This window comes from Porites lutea, chromosome 5 (assembly GCF_958299795.1).
Source record: "Porites lutea chromosome 5, jaPorLute2.1, whole genome shotgun sequence".
In the NCBI taxonomy this organism is placed as follows: domain Eukaryota; kingdom Metazoa; phylum Cnidaria; class Anthozoa; order Scleractinia; family Poritidae; genus Porites; species Porites lutea.
In genome coordinates this window covers 35,929,384-35,952,778 of record NC_133205.1, presented here as the reverse complement: position 1 = coordinate 35,952,778, position 23,395 = coordinate 35,929,384, and the positions used below count along the sequence as shown (strand labels likewise).

The 23,395-nt window shown below is 40.0% G+C and overlaps 1 protein-coding gene across 1 annotated transcript in view; it reads right to left on the bottom strand.

The window, feature by feature from the left end:
* The window catches only part of LOC140938307 (kinesin-like protein unc-104), a 40,122-nt gene that overhangs the window by 8,986 nt on the left and 7,741 nt on the right, over positions 1–23,395 (bottom strand). The window contains exons 15-42 of the mRNA XM_073387802.1: positions 23,273–23,354; positions 22,701–22,780; positions 22,041–22,120; positions 21,182–21,257; positions 20,763–20,842; positions 20,331–20,422; positions 19,585–19,668; positions 18,541–18,597; positions 18,220–18,273; positions 16,820–16,919; positions 16,413–16,485; positions 15,846–15,881; positions 12,352–12,418; positions 11,888–11,973; positions 11,009–11,077; positions 10,213–10,373; positions 9,713–9,832; positions 8,982–9,100; positions 8,258–8,352; positions 7,608–7,759; positions 6,955–7,048; positions 6,347–6,465; positions 4,570–4,613; positions 3,547–3,649; positions 2,377–2,446; positions 2,144–2,228; positions 1,848–2,019; positions 1,093–1,144 (exon numbers count right to left, since the gene is read on the bottom strand). Of these exons, the coding sequence (XP_073243903.1) occupies positions 1,093–1,144; positions 1,848–2,019; positions 2,144–2,228; positions 2,377–2,446; positions 3,547–3,649; positions 4,570–4,613; positions 6,347–6,465; positions 6,955–7,048; positions 7,608–7,759; positions 8,258–8,352; positions 8,982–9,100; positions 9,713–9,832; positions 10,213–10,373; positions 11,009–11,077; positions 11,888–11,973; positions 12,352–12,418; positions 15,846–15,881; positions 16,413–16,485; positions 16,820–16,919; positions 18,220–18,273; positions 18,541–18,597; positions 19,585–19,668; positions 20,331–20,422; positions 20,763–20,842; positions 21,182–21,257; positions 22,041–22,120; positions 22,701–22,780; positions 23,273–23,354 (2,502 nt within the window). The remainder of the gene's footprint in view (positions 1–1,092; positions 1,145–1,847; positions 2,020–2,143; positions 2,229–2,376; positions 2,447–3,546; positions 3,650–4,569; positions 4,614–6,346; positions 6,466–6,954; positions 7,049–7,607; positions 7,760–8,257; positions 8,353–8,981; positions 9,101–9,712; positions 9,833–10,212; positions 10,374–11,008; positions 11,078–11,887; positions 11,974–12,351; positions 12,419–15,845; positions 15,882–16,412; positions 16,486–16,819; positions 16,920–18,219; positions 18,274–18,540; positions 18,598–19,584; positions 19,669–20,330; positions 20,423–20,762; positions 20,843–21,181; positions 21,258–22,040; positions 22,121–22,700; positions 22,781–23,272; positions 23,355–23,395) is intronic.

The following is a 23,395-nucleotide window of genomic DNA, read 5'->3' as shown; positions in this document are numbered from 1 at the left end:
ATTTGCAAGGGACACCATAGTCATTCGAACAAGATAGGTCGGGGAAAAGATTAAAAGCTAAGCAAATATTGCTATACATCGCTTATTTGATCATAAGTGTGTGCGCTTTGTTGTTACTTTTATCTACTTGTGTAAACTTGCACAAGCGACCCGAAGATCTCGCCCGTTAGTATGTGACGTCACACTGGCAGTGATGAATCGGTCAGACAAACACAAGAGAGGGCCTCTCCCTCCTGGGGATAATAGGGAGCTTTAGCAACGACGACGGCGACGGCAACGAGGACGTAAAAAAAGCAATGGGTTTATTACGCAAAACAACAACTTTGCACGTGCAGCACGCTTTTCTGTACTTTTCTTTACCGTCCTTGCACGTCTACGACGTGAAAATGCCTAATTGCAAGTTTTATGAGCCACGACGAATCTCTTTTTCTCTCTCTAAACTTAAGTGCGCTCCTCAAGAAATCAACTCCAGAGAAATTCACCTACATTTGACATTTTCAGCAAATTGGAATAAACGCGACAAAGATTGAAAAAACGGGAATTCATTTTAAAACCGACGTTTTCGCTGCCGTTGCCGTCGTCGATGCTAAAGCTCCCTAATGTTGCTGATCGGGGAAAGCTGGATTTTTAACTTTACATTTTAATAGTGTTAATACGCCGTATTTGCATTTCAACATTGTTATTTACAAATTTCTCTTAGGGACAACAAGCAAAGATTATCAAAAACCTTGGTATAACATCTCAAAAACTGCTAGGAAAACTCGGAAACTGAGGTTGTTTTCTCTCTACATCCAAAGTCAGAGTACTATGGTTGATATACTCATTTCGTTTTCCTAAACAAAAAATGTCAACATTGAAAGGATTCCTTGAAAGATGATTCAAAAATCCCACAATGCTTGTTTCACTTACGCATTTCAACCAGTAATGTGCCACTGTAGTTCTACAAACGGCCTGTGGGATGTATGTGGAAAGTGCTGTGGGAGTGAAACTTGCAAGATCTGACGGAAATAGTCGAAGTTTTCCGATTAAATGCTAAACAGCCTATTATTAATCCATGCAAGAGATAAATAGCATGTTTCAAAATGAACCAACCTCAAGATAAGCTGACATGGTAACAAACACAAGTTCCCCTGGTGGTGTCACTCTGAAAAGTCACAAATGGCAGCGCTGAGTTGAGTACATTGTGGACGCATTGCTCATCACTGACTTAAAGCACGAGTTATTATGAAAACAAGACGTTTGCTATTTCATCGTAACGATTGCCGTTACTGTCACGTCAATGAGATCAGGTAATGATGATTAAGCCATATGGGAACCAAGATTCCAAGAACTAACTTAACCATTTTAACTCGGTTTTTAATATGCACTATTCTGTCTACAATCGGCGACAGGACCCTAGAGGGCCTTACTGACATTTTGCCGACTTTTAAAGAGAAAAATGAAGCTTTCCGTTACCTAAACCTCAAGCAATGCTGAGACGCTGTACGAGATCTATAGAAAAACAACAAACACCCCAACTTTGAACGGAGGGAAGGACGGGGTGCAGATTGTTTAGTTCTCCGAAGTACCCAATTTGAGGGCTGTATCTCACATGACAATTTTGTCGCCGACTGTAATAGAAATCATTTACATTTACGTATATCATCTTGCAACATCTATAACAGACATATTCGCAAGCTCCTAACTAAAAACTAAATCACTACTACTAGGAAACATAAGAATAAAAAAATACAATAAATCGAAAGGGGTAAACATCACACTGAAAAACTGTAGTCAGAGACAGTGGCTTTACATTTTGCAGTTGACACAAATCACAATATGAAAGAAGGACAACCATTTAACTGTACCTATTCAATAAGATAGAGTTATGAAGAGACGAGTCCCAGGCCGCCTCGAACCTGAATACGGATTTATTTTCGTCTGGGTGAGACTGGACTTGAGGTGACAACACGTTTAAAGAGACTGTATGAAGCGAACCTTCCCCAAGTGGGGGAGGGGTAAGGGACGTGCGTACACGACCTGTAAAGAAATAAAAACTATCAAGAACACAGCCACAGTTTTTGGCTTTATTTTCAAAGATATAACTCTCTTTAAGTCGGGAAGCTTCTCACAAGAAAAAAAAAACAATTCTTAATCCGCTTACCAACCACCACATCCATTACTCTGCGTATTCTAATGTCTGGGTTATTCTCGTGTATCACTGTGATCACGAGCCGTCTTTGGATTCCCTGAACAAATGTTAAAATAAATACAAATATTAATTAATTAAAAAACAGGCAAGCAAATCGTGGAATTTTTCTACTCAAAACCGATCTGGTTTCCAAATGTACACGGGAGGTATCATACGTGAGCTCTATGAAAACCAAGATATACTACCTGATGGAGAAGAAAAACGCCACCACATGGACTGGTTTCACCCTTTCGTCTGAGAACGCAAGGGAAGTAGCTAAAAGTATAAAAACCGAAATCAGTCAGTTCCTTTGTCTCTTCACGATTGCTGGGCAGGGTGCGTTGCATACTCGTTTCAGTTGTCAGTTAAGTACCTTTAAAAAGCCTTCACCTAGTTTACAACAAAAGAAAAGACCGCTCTGAAACAAAGCTTCCCTCAGTTTTGGTCAGCAGCAAAGTCTGCAAGTGTATGTTGCTAGAGCTAGTCAGCCCCTATTAAACGCGTTTGAAAACGCCTCCGATGTTAAATGCGTCTAATATAAAAACGGGACGCCGTAAACTGGGACGTATTTATGTCCAACTCGTATACTTCTATGCGTTCAGTCCCGTTTTTACCCCAGAAAACTTTAACGTCTCAGACGTTTTTTTACTGCGTCTAGACGACTAAAACGTCTCTAGCATAACAATGGCCAATAAAAACAAAGATTCAAAACACCTTAGATCCCCGGTAAAAGTTGCTTGAGAATACGAGTTGTTATGGTAACGAAAACTGCCTGATCGTCTTCCGTAAAACCCGGCTTAGGCCATTAGCCTCGATCTAAATCACCGTAAATCCCTGCAGTCTCGTCTGCCAAGACGCGCAACGCGTGTTGCTTCTTCAAAGCAGTTACACTGGTCCAAAACTAACCACATTACGAAAACAGTGTAAATTCCCAACAAGAAAAAGTCTGTTTAAACAGAAAACGCTGTTTAGTGCTACAGTAATGTCACACAGCTCTCCTCGTTCGTGCTTCCTCGACAAGTCTGCTTGACTTTCTCCTTTCAAAATCTGAAATGCAGCTGTGCAGCCTTAATCGGTGAATATTAGCCTCCGAGCAAGCTCTCCATTTTGGGGGATATTGATCGGCGAAGATCTGAAATTGTTTTTGTGGCGACAAAAGAGGTATCTAGTGTAGTGTTGATATACTGCGAAGGCCACCCATCGGTCAGTAGCCTGCGAGCAAACTCTCCTATTTGGGCGAGCGAAGCGAGTCTCGCGAGAACGCGCCTTTCATCGGCCCCTCGCTCGCCCGTTCTCGCGAGGCTCGCCCAAATAGGAGAACTTGCTCGTAGGCTAATCGGTCAGATTTGAACATATCATCGAAAGGTCGAACTTACTCGCCAGAAGGTGACATTTCAACGACTTCAACCCACACGAGTAAATCAAACTTCAGCGTTCCTTCTTCGTTTTCACTGAAAAAATCAAACAAATTTTCTTCCACTAAAAGTATACGACACGCAACAATAAGGAGTGTACGAAAGTGAACATGATCTTCGCAGTTAAATGAACCATCGCTCAGTTTGTTCACTTAACTGTGAAGATCATGTTAACCCGCAGTTCAAAATATGATTCATTTCATATATTTCAAATCAATAAAAAGTGTACAACAAAAGATAATAGATAGATAAATAAAGAGGAAGTCCAAAAGATAACTGGTCGACATCCTTAATTTGAATGGGAATATTAAACCGCCGTCACAGGTAAGAGATTACTCAGTTCTAGTTGGTCTACTTAATACTCACACTGGAAAAGATAACCAAAATGATAAATACAAAATCGCTCAATAAAAGGCGACCACTTTTTCCCTTACCAGATTTGGCGCGGAATAGAAGTCGAGGCTGGAGCGTCTGCAGCACAAAAGACAATATAATGGCGTCAAAACGTTAAAGACATGAAAACCTTGTCGCCAGAAAAGGAATCATTGGGTAATCAGCCTTGACGACCAAATCCTGCTCGCCAGTGGGTAACTCGAAAATGTGACAACAAGAGTATGTCTCTTTTACTCAAAGAATATGTGTGCAACTCTTGTACCGGAGACCGGAGACCGTCATGTTGAACCTTAACGTGCGCGTTGATATTTTTCTCTAATTAGGTTTTCACTACAGTAAAGGCGAAAAAACTTGAGGGTCAGTTTACAGTATTAACAAAATTAAGTTGGACGTTTTTTGCTCTTGGACACAAGTTTCCACGACCGGCTTCGAGAGCACTCCGAGACCATTGTCGGCTTGGAAATAGCTGACCAAACAGACTTAACGAATGTAAGTGTTGAAGTTGTAACTGAAAAATACCACTAAACCTACGAATACCACCATCTAAACCTTGTACACTGCTTAACATACAAGACTCCAATTTCAAGTTACCTTTTACAGACTTAGATTCCAATTTGCCTTCTTTCACAATAGCCCTGACAAAAGAACAATATAGGTGAGCCAACGTAAGTTAGTGCTTCTGTACAATAATGATACTGTCTTCTCTTGTGAAAAAATTAAGGTTTACTATAGATAGGGACCAGCACATTCAGTGCTTTTGGGGAGTGAAGATGCTGTACTAGTAAAGCGCAGAGAAGCCTTTATTTGTCTGACTTTGATTTATTCAAGTTAAATTCGCAGCACGAAACGATCTGCTACAATTAGGGCCTGTTTACATGGAGGTGGGGGACCCCAGGTAGGTGAGGTAACTCGCTTAGGTGGGGTAACCCGCCTGTCCATATAATCTCTCATTTTAATTTGATCACGTTTACACGATAGGTGGGTGACCAGTCAAGGCGGGTAGCCCGGTCTGCCAGACCTCGAATTAGCGCCCACCTCGAATAAGTGCCCATCCTAAAGGCAGAAAAAGTTAATAAGCGCCCAGCCTCGAATAAGCGCCCACCCCCTCCTCCTCCCAATCAAACTCAAATAAGCGCCCACCCCACCACACCTTCCTCTCACTCCCACTCAAACTCAAATTAGCGACCACCCCTAAAATTGAATAAGTACTAATAAGAGACTTCCCCGAAAACGGAGTTTTCTTCAAAGTATTTTTCAGGAACCTTGCTTTGTTAAAAGTTCGCGTTCTGTTATTACCATTTATTGTTTTGTTCGAAAATACACATACTACACTTGCTGAAAATGTTGAAAATTTAATAAGCGCCCAACCTCGAATAAGCGCCCACCTCGAATAAACGCCCACTCTCAAGGTCCAAAAATTTAATAAGCGCCCAGGGCGGTTAATCGAATAAATACGGTAGTAAGAAACGACTCCTTTGTTTTCTGTGGTTGAACAGGGCACTAAAACTAATCAAATGTGCCTGCCTAATGACTCAGTAGGGACCTTACGAAACTACGACGGTGACGGCGACGGCGACGGCGACGGAAACTTCAAAAAATAAATAAATTTTTATACAGCAAAACAACAACTTCGAACTAGAAGCACACTTTTTAGTACATTTCTTTGCCATTATTCATACTTAACTACGACGTGAAATGACCGAATTTTAAGTGTACTTGAGAACGGGGACGGCAAGACGATAGTTTGTACTATCTCCGTCTGAACTCGGACGTGGTCCCCTCTCTTCAACCTGATTTCCCTTTTTTTAAAGGGACAGGGTCCCGGTTCAGCGCATGCTCATTTATCAATATGCTGTTTTTCTGCCGCTACATGCTGTATCGTCTATGAAAGCAAAATGATCATGTCATAATGATGTCGAAGAACCGCTCTGTACACTCCCCTGGCAGTCACTTGATCAACTTATGTGCAAATAACTGTAAATTAATCAACCACGGAATAAAACCTTCGGGTCAACAATAAATTCAACGTCGGTAGTGTTGGCATAATCCACTAATTTTTCTGCCATTTTACGACTCCTCCATCCTACTTACTTTGAAATACACTCTGAGATCGCTGAGATACATGTGAGTGGAAATATTAACCGATAGAATTAACGGTAAATGCAAAAAAGTAGTGTAATCAATGAGCATGCGCTTAACCGTGAACCTGTCCCTTTAAGTAGCTGGGTGACTTGGAATAATCGCGAAAAATGAGTTTGAAAGGAGCGAAGTCTATTTTTCAGGGACGTCGTTTTCATTGGCGTCGCCGTTGTAGGATCGTAACGTCCCTTTTGACAAGAACTTGGACGGGTTTGTTTAATAATCATACCTTGGAAGGTGCTTACTGGGTAGATTGTGTGGATGATGTTGATAATGACCAAACACTTCAACCTGCAGTGGTTTGGTACTGATATAATCTATGAATTCCCTTGATACCACGACTCCGACCTGCGCAAAAAGAAACGTCACAACCAGTTAACTACATAAAATCACAACGTCACTACTACATCACTACTATTATCTATCACCTTCTATATATATATTTTTTTTGTATAAGTAAGAGTTTGGACAACAGATCAACCGCGTGCAACACAACATTACTACTACATTATTACTATACTATCAATCACTTTCTATTGTTTTTTTACATACGTAAGAGTTTGCACTATCCCCCCCCCCCCCACTATTTATTGTAATTTTACGTAAATGTCTACCCCAGTTAACTGCACGTGGCAGTGATATACTCGAAAGCTTAAGCTAATTTGGTCATTGCACACATTTCACCTTTAATCATTTATGTAATTTGTTCTATTTTTTTTTTGTTCTTGTACTATATTGTAATGTGTATATAGTAAAATCTTTAAGCGTTAATAGTGCAAAAGAGTTGAAAAAATATTGAATCTGAATCGCAACCAGTTGCCTGATTTGAAAACATACCTTTTGGCTAAAGTTGAAACTCAAAGGATCACCACTACGTTTATTGGATACTGGCTCAGTAGAAAATCCTTCATCTTCCTCGCTACAAAGAAATCTATAAAAGGCAAAGAATCACGGCTTTTCAGTAGCCAGGCCCCACCGGTACACAAGGCCAGCAATAAACTATACGGATAAAAAACTTTAACAACCCGCCATTTCCATTGAGGAGAGAGTCTCCTTAAAAGCACTGCTCTTCGTTTATTTCCGCCCTTATTCTTAACTATGTAGCCAAGATTTAATTCAATCGAAAAATAACTCAATTAGATTGGAGTCCTTGGTTCAATAATTACTGGAAAATTTTTGGATGATTTTTTGAATGTTTTTAATGTATAAAATTTAGAGGGTATTAAAAATGTCGGAAAATTGGACACAATTGGATTTGAGGATTGTTAAAAATTAAAATATGAAGTGAATAATTGGTAGACAATTACCAGATAGTCCACCACCACAACAAGGTGCCTCTGATCCCATTAGCGGACTAACTGGTTCAGTTATGTGTATGCCTTTTCTACCCTAATGTATTTCCTTCCCAAATCAACATCATCCCCCCCGCCCCCCCCCCTACCCCCCCAAAAAATGCCCTCTTAAAGTAAGTAAATAGGGTAGATCTTCACCTTATCTGACAGAAGATGTCAGTATACTGAGCTGAAATCCCTTGAGCTCGGAGCACAGTGACGTTGATCACGTAAGGTTTGCCAACATGAAGTGTTCCCTTGGAGAACGGAGGCTCTGTTACCACGTCGGCTTGAGCGGCTTCCTCAGCCTCCTGTAAAGTTAAGTCAGATTAGAACACTAGCTTTTTTGCCCAATCCAGCGAGTTACCTAATCTAGAGAATAAGGAGGAAGGACAAGCGTAGTTGGTAAGTGCGAGGCCTTCTATGCGGGATGTCCCGAGTTCCATTCCCAGGACGAAGACCTCAAATCCTTATTTCAACTTCTTTCCCTTCCGTGTAGCTTTAAGTAGTTTTAAATACCGGTAAAACGGAGCACTGATACAGAGACGGGGGGGGGGGGTGGTAAATTGAACGCACCGTCGATCTCAGGATTGTTAGTCAGATGACCATTTCGAGCTACTGACGTAAAATAAGGACTCTTTACCTCTACCTTGTTTTAGCGACTTGACAGCTGTCATGATCAAACGAGGGATATATGAATGATTGTGCATCTGGCCTCGCTTTGATGAGAAGGCTTTGGACAACTCGAAATTGAGCCATTTCTCTCAATTGTGTGTTCTTATCATATCATTCACTTTGAGTATACTAACCTCGACATTAGTATTTCTTTCTCGATCATCACCTCTAAAATCCAGCCACATCACACACGACCGCCCCATTTCATCAACCTCCCATGTTCGGTCATCTGCCACAGAAATCAAATAAACCATCAATCCCAGCTATGGGCTACGGAAAAATTCTACAGATGATTTGCCTATCTGCCTGCTATGGCCTAGTATCACGGACTTTCTTACTATTTGTGCACCAAAGTGGAGACAACATGACTCAAGTTGTTTAAAGGAAACAGAAGAGAGACAATATCTGTACACTGAATGGTGGCCAAAGAGACTGCGTTAATAATCATTTGTTTAGTAGTTTTGTTTATACTAGAGAATAATGCTGTAAGAAATTTAACGGTAGATACTAACGGGTAACAGAACACGAACGAGCTCAAGTTAGCCATCATCTTCACATCAGTCGCTGGCAACCAACTAAGCCAGTATCCTTCAGCAAACGCGCAAACAGGAAGGAAAGTAAGGACAAGAAAGTGCACAAAAGAGTGGAGACACAAGCAAAACAAGACCACGAGCATATCTCCTATAACGATATACGCCGCAAATCGATACCGTACTGTAACGCGAACTCATATAAAGCCATAGGCTTTTTTTCTTCGAATATTTCCAAAAATGACCTGATTTTTGACGCTGAAAGGATGCGCGATATTGGAAGTAGAATAAATGGATTGCTCGGGTTTTCAAGTTCGTTAGGTCTTACCTGTGCACTGCTGAATGCTGAGGGTTAGATGACCTTGTATGTCCCCTGACTCACTGATAATTGGTACTGATTGCTCCAGCGGCACACCAAACACCAAGTTACTCAGATAAACGAAAGATCTAGAAAAAGAAATGGAGGGAAGAGACAGTTAACAGCTTAACCCTGAGAAACCCTCTCTCCCTGAAACCGACAGTAGGAGCCCTTCAATGCATAGTTTACTGCATCTGTGAGCTGCAAAATTCATAGGGTTATGTTGGGCACCTTAAAGAGGTCACCGGGCTGTCACTTCAAGCGCTAGTTGTCGATTAATCAAAACTGACAGCAGCTTATGAATTTCATTTTGGTTGTCAGTTAAGCTTACACGCAAAAAAAAAAATAACAATTGAAACAAAAAACAAGACTAAAATAACAGAACAAAAACGCACAAACGGTGCAAATCGCAAGGGAAGAATGCAATGGGCAAGGAAAAGAGCGACTAGTGCAAACAGCTGGATGAAACGGAGTGCGGCAATACGCGGGAGAAGAAGAAATAACGAGAAAATGCAACAAATGTAGAGAATGGGAAAATGGAGCAACAGCAAGGGGGGTGGGGGTTAAATGCAACAAGACCAAAGGGCGAGAAAATATTACGTGCGCCTGGCGAGAAATTGAAGTAGTACGACAAGTTCAAAGGGCGAGGAGAAAGCAAAGACAAGTGATGAGCAACTTTAATATTCAAAATGCTCACATACCTTCCAATCAACCTGAACCAAGGTAGCGAGTCATAGAAAGGGTCAACAGAATCAAAAGAAATGTGACCGGCGGTCTCTGCAACTGTCTCGTACATGAAACGCATGTCCTCCAACCTGTCCCTAAAAAGTTGAAATAATAGTTTGAACTTTGTGCTGTAGCTGATTTCAGAAAACATACTTCTGTCTTGAACTGAACTTAAAACCGTGTGAGAAACAATCCCATTTTAATCTTAAGAAGAAGAAGTGTAGCGCACTAAATAAGAAAATGAAAACCCCTCTCTTGCCCCCTTGCAACAACGCATTGTTACTGTCATTATAACGGTAATTGTTGTGTTCAGCATTATAACAGTGATCCTCTTGTCACGGCTTTCATTTCTACACTTTTCTGCAAAACTAGACCCAAAGTTCGGCGGTTGTTGTCCGAGTACCGACTAAAGATGTCGAGTTCTTGAGCCATGAGAGAAAGTCAAAGAGAAAGCAGCTATTCTTAGAATCCTTACCTTAATTTTGCCAAAGACCAATAATGTGATGCACCATGCTTCATATCCTTTACTTCAACAGCAAGTACAGTGGGGTGACTGTGGTGTCTGACGTCTTTCAGAAGAAATGGTGGGAGGGGTGTGTAGAGAGTTTCTGTCAACAGCGTAAACTGGAATTCCACCTGGAAATGATAGTAAAGCAAAACACGTGAAACGTATTGGCAATTTTGAGATTGTGCGTGGGATTTAGGTCGGAGCCGTGTTGAATTGCACTGTGTCACTGTTTGAGAAGGCTACCGTATTGTCAGGTTTTGCTGGAAACTGGGTCAAAACTTGTCTCCCAAAACAGTTCCAAAATGCAAAGACTTCTGAGACTGTTACTAGGGACAATGACCAATAGCTGTCCGGCACGTGTCCAGTAACGATCCAAGAAACAAGAGAGAGGTTAAGCATCACGTTTACGTCAAACGGCAAACGCGAATTTGTACCACGTGACCAAGTTTACCCTTTACTTGTCGTTTACTGGTCATTATTTCAACACATAAATTAGCAGTTTCACGCAATTTTTATCCATAAGAATTGTTTTGAGCTGTTTTTATCCGTTCAATTTCTATTTTGAGAAATTCTCTACTTCAATCAGACGTTTGCCGTTTGCTGTGTGCGAGAAGCGTTAACTCTCTAATGACAAGAAACATTTCGGCTCCATTCCCCTTATCATTTCTAATAGGGCGTTCCAAGAAACAGCAAAACTGCTACATCTTCAATACACTATATCACGTGTTCATTAGCAACACTCGCTATTTCTCTAATACTCTACCTTTTTTCTTAATTCTACACTTATGGCATTGGCTTCTTTCAGCAAGACAGCATGGCTCAACAAGTCATCCTGATGAATCAAAATCAAACCAAAGAAACCTTAAAAACCAGCATGGTTAAGCCAAACTAAATTTCATCCCAAATGAATTGACAGTAAACACCGCAAAAATTCTGGCGAGAGCGTTTCAGCAACAGAACTCACAGTCATCAAACAACCAAAAGGTACGTTTCTGATTCAGCGGCCAATTACCAATGCACTCTTTGTTTTTAGAGAAGAATCTTGTTTTTCCAACCCAGGCTGAATATTCTTATTTTCTGTCGATTTTAGGCTGAAAATACTCTTGAATTATTCTTAGTAATAAATCGTAGCTTATGGCATTTCCGCTTTAGAATGTATTGCGGTTTCAATTACCAGGGTTCTTGCCTTGTAATAGTGAAAGCAATAATCTTCTCTGGTTAAGTCAAAAACATATTGTACTGTATTTAAAGATTTTCAACACTCAAAATAGAGTCCTTTTTAAACTCTCAGCCTCGGGTTTATTCTTAAAACATTCTTAAAATTTCTCAAATTTTAGCCTTGATATTCTTATAAAATGTATTCTTATAGAAAAATGAGGGTAACCATCGTAATATTTGCATTTAAGGTTACACATTTTGCCTCACTTCAATAAAGCCGGGAGGGTACAACTTTGTAAATTGGCAATCAATGGCCAATTACGCTAGCAGTTTCGAAAGGAAAATCTTGTTTTAAATTAGCTCTTCCCTGTCACGTAGGCAGTATCTTTGTTATCTATACTCCGACCATTTAATGATGCGTGAGTAGTAAAATACGTTGTTGTGATCAACACTTTGTGAAAAATGTCAATGTTATGGAACTAACCCTAAGTGAAGTGTACTGGTAACACTTCCATTTGTCGACCACCAGTTCAGCAAGATTGAGCTCACTCTCAGTCAGCGGACTCTCGCCTGAAAAAATAGAACAGAATAATTCAATCGGACGTGACAAACGTAGCGTCCACCAGCTTTTACGAGGCAAGAAAAAAATTGTTATTGTGAATAACTGCGCACAAAAAAAGTTTTCACGTATTCAGAGTTACATATAGAAGCCCTCGTTTTGTTGTGATAAAAGTGAAGAGTACTGAAGACTTTTAAAATTATCCTTTCCCCTTATGGGCTCAGGACGGCCGCCAGATTAACCGCTCGGCCAAGTTGTCTTTTCGACATGTCAGCCATGTCTTTTTTTGTTTAGAGTCAATTCTGGAGCGTATGAAAATGAGTTTTCTGCACTACATCTGCCGTATCATGTAATTGAGCGCTAGAACAAGAGAAATATATGTCACTTACTGTCAAAACTTTCCACATCAATATCACTATCCACAGATTCACTGGACTGAACGGATGAGAGGTCCATCTAACCAATAACATGAAATAAACCTTACAATAAAAGTTCCACACGAAGTGACCTAAGAATTACCACATCTAAAGGGTAACGAAAATGACACGTATGCACAACTACTTACATTACCTAAAGCAGCTGTTTGAAACTAATTCCCATCAACTTTTCCGTATACACAAATGTCTTATTTCGCATAATTATGTGTATTGACGGATCATTAGCGTTTCTGAAAAACTGCCCACCTACCCCTCCCCTAAGCTGACATTAACACTTACTTCTCACTTAGAGCAAAATGTTGTCTTAGGAGAGGACATAGGTGGGCAGTTTGCCAGAAACGTCAAATGACTGTTTTCAAATGCTCTTGAGAATATGAAGTACTCCCAGAAGGATTCCAAACAATCGTTTATGCAAAATTGGAGGGAAAACAGAAAGTTGACAGTGTAATTTGTAACAGGCTCTCGGGCAATCGTCGTCCTTGTATTCTCGCGTTGGATCGTTGTTTTTGTTGTTGCTATTTTTTGTTTTCCTTTTTGTTCGCACTTGCGATAGACTACGAGTAGTCTCCATTTTTCCTCAGGGATAGTAGACCAAGCGAAACGCGAACGCGCGTGAAAATCACCCCACGCGAGAAAGGCGAGACGTTTCTTACCACCGCGTCTCGCCTTTCTCGAGTGAGGTGATTTTCACGCGCGCTCGCGTTTCGCTCGCTCTACTATCCCAGTGGAAAAATGGAGACTACTCGTAGTCTACACTGGCGACGACTATAAGAGCCTAGAACGACTTATGCTACACATGATATCCCACATAGCTGTTCCTATTCAGCGAAGTGAAAGAGTTCTTGTAAGAAACCATAAAATCAGCAATCTTTATAAAACCCTTAACTTAAACCAATATGTTCAAAATTTTTAAAAACATTACAAAGTACACATGATTAGTGAAGTTTAAAGATTAGAGTTGAGATTTGTCACATCTAGGTCAGCTACTTAACAAAAAATGTGGTTACTTCCAGTTCTGGCTTAGAGAAATCACGTTTAAGAATGTCCAGAAGCATGCAAGCTTCTGGAATGTCTTATTAAAGGTTAGGTATCATTTTAGTTAGTCTCCCTAAGACTTTGAGGAGCTTTATATAAAAGCTGTTTCCCATATTTATTGAACAATTTATAGTGTACAATTACTGTTTATTTACAGCGCATTAGGCAGCTTTATTTAACAACTTGATGGTCATTAAAACTTCATCAAATTTACTTCGTTCCAAACTGTTGCCCTTGTTAAGGGTTGAAAAGCTTTTTTTCGATGAGCTTTTACGACAGAAAAGTTTAACTTAAAAAGCAATGTCATGAAGATTGTTGTCTTCCAGATATTAAGACAAGCTAAAAAAATTAGAATGGTTCCGTCGTCGACGTGTTTTTGGCTGAACAACACTAACCCGAAATGCAGATGTATCAGCTTTCGGGAAAGTATTAAGCGCTCAACCAGTGTTCTCTCTGTGTGGCCGCCATGTTCGATTTTGAAAGAAGAAGCTTGAGAACAGCAGAAAGTGAAGTCAATAGGGTAAGCGTAAAGATGAAGGAGCAAAGGGAGAGATATACGGAGAAGGGGGCCGGGGAAGGGCCATGGAGCCTTTATTTTCCTGCAAAGCCGTGTAGCCAAAACGCGTTCCAGTGCTTGCGCGGCCTGCCCAGAAATGCGCCTGAACAGCAGGCTACAACAATACCTTCAAGACGCCTTCAGTAACTGACGCCCGCCCGTGATGAGAACGGCGGGAATCCTTGGGCGGAAAATGAATTTGAGCTGTTTTCGTTTGCGGAAAGATCAACAATTTTTTCTTTTTTCGCGAAGAACCATGCTGCGAAATATTCTAAAGGATGAAAAAGAGAAGTTACGAAAAAAAAAAAAAAAATGCATGCTTTCATAGTTGATATTATTCTTCAGGTATCGTTATTGTTTAAAATATTCATGTTGTTATTGTTTTGTTTGGCGTATTAGCATGAAGAATTTCAGATTAGTTTGTCTCTTAAAATTGTTAAGGAGCAGTCAGTCAGGATAATTTATGTCATCATTTTTCAATTTTGAAAGTGAAGGAAACCTAAAAATATTAGTTTGGTAAAACAGAAAATTATCACTGACGTAACAGGATGGTTTAGAACAGAAGAGATTACCATGGATTACGAACGACAAACTTAGAAAGTTAGGAAACGTTTTCTCGAAAAGGGCGCCAAATCCACGACATTTAAACACATTATCAAATTTTGTTATGAATTATCATAATATAAGATGCAGTATATTTTAGTTTACATCTGAATACACTCATTGTTTCAAAATATTTCTTACTCCCTATACAGTAAAACCCCGCAACTAAGAACCTGGAATTTAAGAACCCGGTAGGCTAACATTTTCCAGTTAAGCCCCCTCTATATACATTGTAAGAACCTGTTTAGCCCAAGATTTGAAAGAGGTTCTTATTTTCTAAAATCTATGAAGAAATGCTGAATTCAGAGTCAACATTCAGAATCCTCTTTGGACACATAGGTGCCTTATCACTTCAACTGCAATGTAAATGCCAATGTTTAAAATTAAAAAAAAATGATTTACAACGAACAGTGTACAAATTATATGAGCCAGAATTATTAGTATTGACTCTTCAATAATATATATATTTGTTCTTCAGTAAAAAAGAACCTATTTAAGAACCTAAATAGCCTAAACTTGTGAACCTAAATAGCCTAAACTTGTGCTAACTACCATTTGCATAAGAACCTGTTTAGGCTAACTTGAAAAAAAACAGGTTCTTAGGTCTCGGGGTTTAACTGTATGTGTGGCAGCTCCATAGTAAAAATTAAATTCTCTAGTTTAAGAAAGATGACGATGGATAATTAAGCGTTACACAGAGCGACAATGCTAGAAGCAGCGCAATAAAATTTATGGACTAACACTTCTAGATCTAACAACGACTGTGTGTGTAGAAATAGTTGCAAAAATAAATTGTTGTATTGTGTGTTGTATTGGGGAGTTGCATCAGTGTGTACTGAGTATTCTGGGGTTGAGTGGAAGCAAGGGTAGTGATGACCTTTTTTGATAGAAACCTCACCGGACTTATCTTAAACATCTTCAAGGGTTAATCACATTCTTATGCATACGGATGGCCCTGAGGTGGCTATCAAAACAATGTCACCCACAGCCTCGCATCCACTCAAAGGCTAGGATACTTAGCATTTAACTGTACATTGGTCTGTTAAAAGCGTGTTCCGTAAGATCGTGGATATAGTGTAGTGTAGCACCGCTTTAAACCTCAACTTAACTTATGCTAAAACCTCTGAATTGATAAATTGTTCTTTACAACAGCTGAATTAATTCTTAGAATACATAAAATCCATATTGGATCATCAAAAGGAACGTTAACGTAAAAACGTGTCTGTAGTTCTTGGTTCTCTATCTAAATTACCTGTCGTTGCAATTCTTGTAATCTGGACTCGTAGGTCTAAATAAAACAAACAGTTCAGTTGTGGTCATCAGCTCATCAATATGATGACTTCACTTCAGCTACTTTTTTTAATAGTAAAGTGGAAACGCTTAAGAATATCTGAAAGGTTGGATTGTACTGGCTCCGAGATTCTGTTTAACTACCGTTATCTTGATGTGTACAATGCTACCATAAATGTACCGCCGGAGAATGTCACGGGAAATTGATTTTTCCACGGTGTACGTAACCAAGACTATTAAATTGGGTTTCGGGTGATGGCTGTCTTCTTTTTCAATAAAAGCTGATGTAGATAATCTAACGAACTGATCGTACTTAAAGTAAATAATAAGATAAATAATGAAAGGGTGCATGGAATAAGGCGCTAAGAGACTGCTGATGTTATATGAAATTCTCCCTTTTATTTACAAGCATATACGGGGCAAACTGGAAGGAGAATCTTCAATTTATCAGAAGTCACTTGGCTTTACTTGGGGTGTAATTCAAAGCACCCTATCTAGGCCCACGCTTTGACGCCCAAGAGTTACGTACCAGTCTTTGCTGTTCGAGGAGCAAATCCGCTTGATCTTTTTCCTTTTTTATTTGCTCTTCTAGCTCAAGAACTCTATTGGAAAAAAAATGGCAAAAAAACCTCAAGTCGAAGCGATGGCTACATGTTGCTTAATTAATCATTCACTTGCTAGGGTAGAAAGGTAGGTGAATGCCGCGTAATATTTTTTGCAGTTTTCAGGGTCCCTGATGAAGTAATCCCGCACATGTCGGTCGAAATGTTTTCTCTTTTCATAAGATATTTCACATATTATGGTGGTGGTGGTGGTGATGATGATGATGACGACGACGATGATGATAATAATGATGATGCTGATAATTTCACTAATTTCTTATTTTCCTTTCAGGGTTCAGCTAAGTTTGGATCTCGGTAAATGACTCGTTTGTACCTGTCATTCATTTCCTTTACATCCCAGCCTTGTTCTCTCAACAATTCCAACACAGCAAATGACCAATCAACGGGTTCTTCACTTTTAGCGTCACTTTTTCCTGCGGAATAAGCAAACATTAGCAAACCATAAGAGAGCTTTCGATCGCTCTTTTTCAGAAAAAAAATCGCTTCTTTTGCAGATCCTATTCTGACAGGGATTTTGAAGCCACACTGGAATGATTCACACATCTAGGCGTTGTATGCCAGACATGGTTTCCGCTGTTACAGTTACAGTTCCGCCTAAAACTGAAGCGGATTTTTTCCCAGCATTTGTCAAGAGAACACAAGCGAGAGAAATTGAAAAACGCAAAGCAAAGTACTTCAAGGCCACTAGCGATCATTTTTGACGTTCAAAGTTTGATACTTTACCAAGACGCTGTTTTGATTTGCTGATGTCTTTGGAACTTCACCAAAACCGTTTAGTCTTGACAGCGCCTTCAGTCGGAACAATTTTAATTTTACAAGGAGTATTTAGAACCAAACGCCAGGCTTAACTCCCTATCCTTATCTAAGACAAGAGAAATCTTATTTACATTAACTAGCTATTTTATATGCATCCTTACACATTCTTCCACTTCACAGTCAACAAAATCTTCTTACAGTAAAACAATAACTCGTAACGCGTTCGACAGCGGTGGAATTTCACTTCTCATTATTCCAGAATACTGCCAATTGTGCTCGCCAAAGTAAAGGCCACGTTTATAAACACAAAACATGTCATCCACCATCCAGACTCTTCACTGGAACCCTGTAACCTAGGAACTCACCATTCACTCTTTGACGTGCTTCTGTTCAGATTTTCTAAAACAGCTAAGGGCGTTCGTTTAACGAGGAGATTAGGCTTCGTGTCTATTTTACCACGTGCCAAAGTGCCAATGTGTTATGGAGACACAAACGTAAAATTCAAGTCAATCGTCATAGGGTTCAAATGTCTATTGCTGACTGAGACAGTTGGCAAACACGGACATGACAAACTTACTACAGCGGTTTGTGAAATCATGAAAGTACGCACGCACTCATGCAGTGACACACTGGCAAAAACTAAGGAGATCTGTGCGACTATGCTTGAATTAATTAAGTCTACTAGCAACATTTCTTGCAAAAAGGTTATTTTACATTAAACTTGTACAACAAAGACACAAACGTTTTTTTTCTGTAGGTTTAACTCGATCAAATTATGACAGCAAGGTTAAATACATAGCTCTTCTTTAACATAATTTATGTGCTTGCCTAAACAAGCTTCCCATTTAATTTGCATAATAAAAGAAGCTAAAAGAAAACAAGCGGAAACCGTCGTAGATCTAGCAACGATCATTTTCTATCACCGTAACGTTTCAATTGACTGGAAAAAAAACATACCATTTATATCTTCCAGAAGATTTCCACGTGATTGGCGAATTCTTTCTTCACGGGCTAAAAATAAAAATGAATAATTAAAATTTTGTTTCTTCGATTAACTACGTAAACCTGGCATCCGCAAGTAGCCGCTTCCACTGCAAGCAAACGGCAACCTTGTTGGCTGACCTAGCAGACGGTGCGTTTCGCCATTTGTCGCACAATGCCACGCTTAGAACGTAAGTAATGATAAGGGTGATAACGCTGTTATTTCACGACATAAATATTGTCTGCACGGTCACAGTTATCGTCTTAAAATGTACTGCAAGGTACACTGCACCCTACCTTGATCAGGGAAATTAAATCTGAACACGTGATTGTTTCCCAGAATTATCCGCGACCCTGAAATATAAAAAAAATAATAATAACAATAAATATACGCCACTTCCGCATTTCCCATAATGCACCTTATTTGCCCCCCAAAATTTCGCGCAAGCATTGTTTTTAATTTCTCTTGGGACGGCTGTAATACCCAGGCGAAATGAAAAACAAAGGTTATGCAGATCTCCGAGCATTCGTCAGTGGGTTCTGGGTAGAAGACTGAAGTAGAATAATTGCAAATTAGGCGAGTGCGACCTACAGGGAGAGGTGGTAAGTGGGGGGGGGGGGGGGGGGTGGGTTGCTCAAGCTGATGAAACCTGAAACTATGATGGAAGTAGCAAGACTGATCAATTAAAGAGAGAATAGATTGCTTAGGTCAATACTAACAACCTTGGGCCCTGTCAACACTAATGCGTTTCCAAAAGTATACGTTTTCGTTGCCATAGAAAACGCATCGATCGATTCGCGTCCACACTACCGTTTTGATGCGTTCTCAAATGTCCAGACTAAAATGTTCGAAAACGATAGAATTGCACGTTGTGACGTAAGTTGAACACTAGGCGCCCGCTACAAACACACGCGCCTGCGATATTTTCGGTCAACGTTTTCATTTTGATGCGTTTTGGACCGTTCAAACTAATAGGACATGTATGCGTATTCGTTTTGATCAACTTTCAAGAGCGTTTTCAAATCGATGCGTTTTCGATCAAAACCCTCAGCGTATTAGTGTGGACCGAAGGGCTAAACGCATCGAAATGTATGCGTTTTCACACGAAAACGCATTAGTGCGGACAGGGCCTAGATCAAAACTGTCATTTCAGGCACCTCCCCACTTTGGAATGCATTACAATTTGATTTGGCCACAAAAATACAACAGCGTACGCTATATTTCAAATATATTTAACATAACTAACGGAGATCCGGCTTACAACAACAACAGACAATTCAAGAGTTTTTAGGCTTATATGAATCATGTAATAAATGTTATCTGTTGTTGTCAGCATTCACCTGATCGTAACACTGTAGACTCTGTAATCAGCCTTCCATTGACAAACGTACGGCTGTTCTCACAAGGTATTATCTTGACAACACCTGCGGAGAAGGAAAAGAATGGTTAAGTTGCCAGTACTGATCGTGGTCGTCATTACCCCTCCTTTCAGAGCGTAGCATCTCTCACAGCAGCGCGATACAACGGTCAGTTTTGTGCCATCGCCGTTGCCTTCTCCAGTGAGCCCAAAACCTTCTTCACTGTCTGTTTCCATTTTATCCTTGGTCTCTCTCTCTCCTTCGCTTCTCAGGAAGATAAGCTTCGATAACCCTATTCTTTTCATCACTTCATGCCATCTTACAGGACCAAAAAGCTGCAGTTTCGTTTTCCTGACCTTTTGTAATAATCAATCATTAAAATAATGATTGGTTACTACAGTATCGTACTGATACAGAACTTTAAAAGTAGTCGAATTAACATTTTTTCCGTTTGTTGTTGTTTATCACGAGCTATAGGCCACTGGACCGATCAACTGCTTACCAGAAAAAAGTACATTCCGCATAATACAAATAATTAGTATGTGGACGGCAAAGCGGTTTACAACTTACAGTAGTGGCCGAGGAGTTATTAAGACTCTGAAGTCAGAGTAAGGGTAGCAATAGATCCCCCCCCTTCCCTCCCAACCCCTGAATCTATTACAGTGACTGTGTCTTCTCACTTCTAACTCTAAATGAATCGAAGGCAATGAAGAAAGTCATTTACTTGCCTGGTGTGTGCTCTAGCAGACAGTGTTCATTGAGAATGTTCTCTCCACTCAGCTGAATATCTTGATGACTTTTTGCTGCTGCTTGGCCAACCCTGTAAAAAAAAGAAGCAAATCTCGTGAAACAACTGTTTATATGATCCAGTCAGCCACAACGGAATCAGTTTCTACCGTTGAACGTCTCCACAACGGCCATCTTGGAAACAGAAGAAAGTGGCCGTTGTAAAGAGGTTTAAACAAGAGTCAATGTATGGACTGTCCGCCAAAAAAGTGGCCGTTGTGGAGGGATGGCCATATGCATTAGTGGAGGTTCGACTGTATATTACTAGTAACTAAACCCGTTAGTATAATTTTAAATTACGGCAAGTCAGTCTTTTGTGGTGAATAAGTTTGCTATGTAGTCAGCTCCTTTTTTCTACTTTGCACTTACATTACCTTGTAATTCCATCCTTTATATAGTACAGAAGGCATTCAGACATCAAAGGATCTTCATTTAAGTTTACTAAATGGGGTCTCTGTTAAAAAAGAAAACGAATCCATTTGTTTAATTTTTTTTTATTATTTCTTTGTTATTCTGACTTCCTTTGCATCGATGTCCTATACACCCTTGTCCATGCCAAAGCACTTTAGTGAACCACCAAAAAATATCCTGATTAGTGTTCCCTGATGAAAAATGTTTGATATCTTCTTCATAACTGTACGGGAGTATTTTGAGCATGGGTTTGAAGCACTGAGTAAGAACTTCAGCACAGAATATACCAAAATCAGCAATATCCTCGTGACATAGTCACTTACGTACAGGTGGGACTGTATAATTATGCATAAAAGTAGCAGTTACAATAATAATTTATTACCCTTTTTGGCTGAAATAGCCCCACTGTGTGACCGTCTACACCTATGGCCACGCCCATTTCAGCTAACATCGCCTCCCTACAAAATTGAGCATTGCACAATTTTTTGTTAGAAAATATTTCAATAAGGAAATAAACAACATTTACTTGGGAGGAACTCCTGTTTAAAAGGGGCGGAGAATCTCGTTGTACCTTTTAGTGGTGTAAAGAGTGTCAACACGAACAGCAAATATTATATTCCCCACTATAAAATCAGCCATGCTTCTTTTCGTTGTCAAACATTTTTACCCCTTAAGGTATTACTTAGGAATGCACTTGAAGCATAAAACAACGCTATCATACTGCGTTGGTGGACTAGACCAGCTACGCGTGTTATCGATTGCAACATTCGTCATTAACGGAATAAAGAGCTCACTAACGAACGGGTTGCCAGTTTTGTAATGGCATCGTTTAGGAGTCAAATTAGCCTGTGAGCAAGCTCTCCATTTGTGGCGAGCGAAGCGACCCGTGAGGGCCGGGGGAAAAGGAAAGCTCGCCCTTTCTTTCCCCACTCTTCGCACTCGCGTCTCGTCCTCGTAGTCGCTCCTCGCACTCGCGTCTTCGCGTGCTACTCTCGGGCGACCTCTCGCGACTACCAAAAAAAAGGGAGTTATCTTGCTCGCAGGCTAGGGTCAATTGAACTCGGGCCACGCCTGGATTGGTCTAATCCACAGGGTTTAATTCTAATTTTCCGACGCACATGACCGACCCTTGCACGAGCTAGTGTCCTCAGGGGATAATCAAATAAGATCAAACCCACAAATATTTCCATGAAAAAGCTAGAGAAAATGCATCATCAAACGTTTACACCCCTTCTACTGACCTTTCCTGCTTGATGGCTTCTGTTTTTTTCAGCTTTTCTTCCCAAGTTTCATTGAGCTCTGCTATAAGTTTTTCTGATATCTATAATCAGGATCAAAAAGACACTTTTAAAAGCTCTATCCTCGAAGGTTACTGAGCAAGCAATAGAGAAAAAAAAGTGTGACTTCGTTAACATCAGAAAGAACAAGATGAAAACAGCAACATTGCCAAAAATTCGCTTGATAGTGCAAATTGGTGGGTAGATATAAGCACCGGTTTGCTCTGATGACTCCATACGAATCCTTCTAAAATTGGCCTGGATAGTGACGTCAACGTTTCAGCCCAGTTTTAGAAGGATTTATGTGGAGTCATTGGCGAATAACGTTGCTTTTATCTCCCCACCGATTTGCACCAACAGGCTGATTTTTGGAAAGTGAACATTTTTCAGCTTGTTCTTTCTGGATACGCAAACCAATCCCATGATTTCACAAATTGGGTTTTGGGACATCAACACTCTTTCTTCTCTATCTCGTCGGAAAATAATGCAGAAAACGTTCAAACTTACCGAATGTTTCGCACAAAAAGAAAGCACTCTTAATATATTTTTAGTTTAGGACCTCTTTACGGAGGCACATTTACGATTCAGCATTTAGAACATTCGCACGGTACATGATGATGTTACCTTCAGCCTCTCCAGGGTTCCATCTTGAGAATCCTGGCTGTATCTTCTAGGTAACGTCATCGAGCCCTGTTTCAGTGCGGCTATCAGATATGAAAATAATAAAAAAAATGACAACTTACAAAAGCAGGAGCCCGTAACCTTGAGCAATCAACTACAATGTACTCGTGTCATGACTTTTTCACCGGCCAGCGTATTTTTAGAACGATTTTGGCGTGAAAAGTCTCACAAACTATCGGTATTTTTGACCTTACAGTGACGTTTAGTTTTCCTTCTTCATATCTTCTTTTTCGAAAGCGTTTATAGACGGAGCGGAGCTTCTATTTTCTTGGGAAAAAATGCTCTAGAATGTATCTAAAAATAAACCGGTCAGTAAAAATGCCGTGACGTAGGCCTAGTGCGGGAGGTGCTCACTTCTGGTTATGGGCTCTTGACAGAAGTCATGTTAACTAAATTACTAATACAAAAGAAGTAAACAATGGCAAGGTGGAGCAGTCAGGGTATGAAGTTCCAATACGTTGCTTGTAAGGTGTGCAATGGACTTGCCAGCAGAAAAGGGGTCATTTTCAACTTACATTGAAGTTCCTCAGGATTGTAGCCTTCCTTAATGAGCAGTTCCTTCAGCTTTAAGACTTCTTCTTTCAGTTCTCTAATAATCTGTATCAGTTTAAATGTTACGTGTGAGAGAGACGATTTCA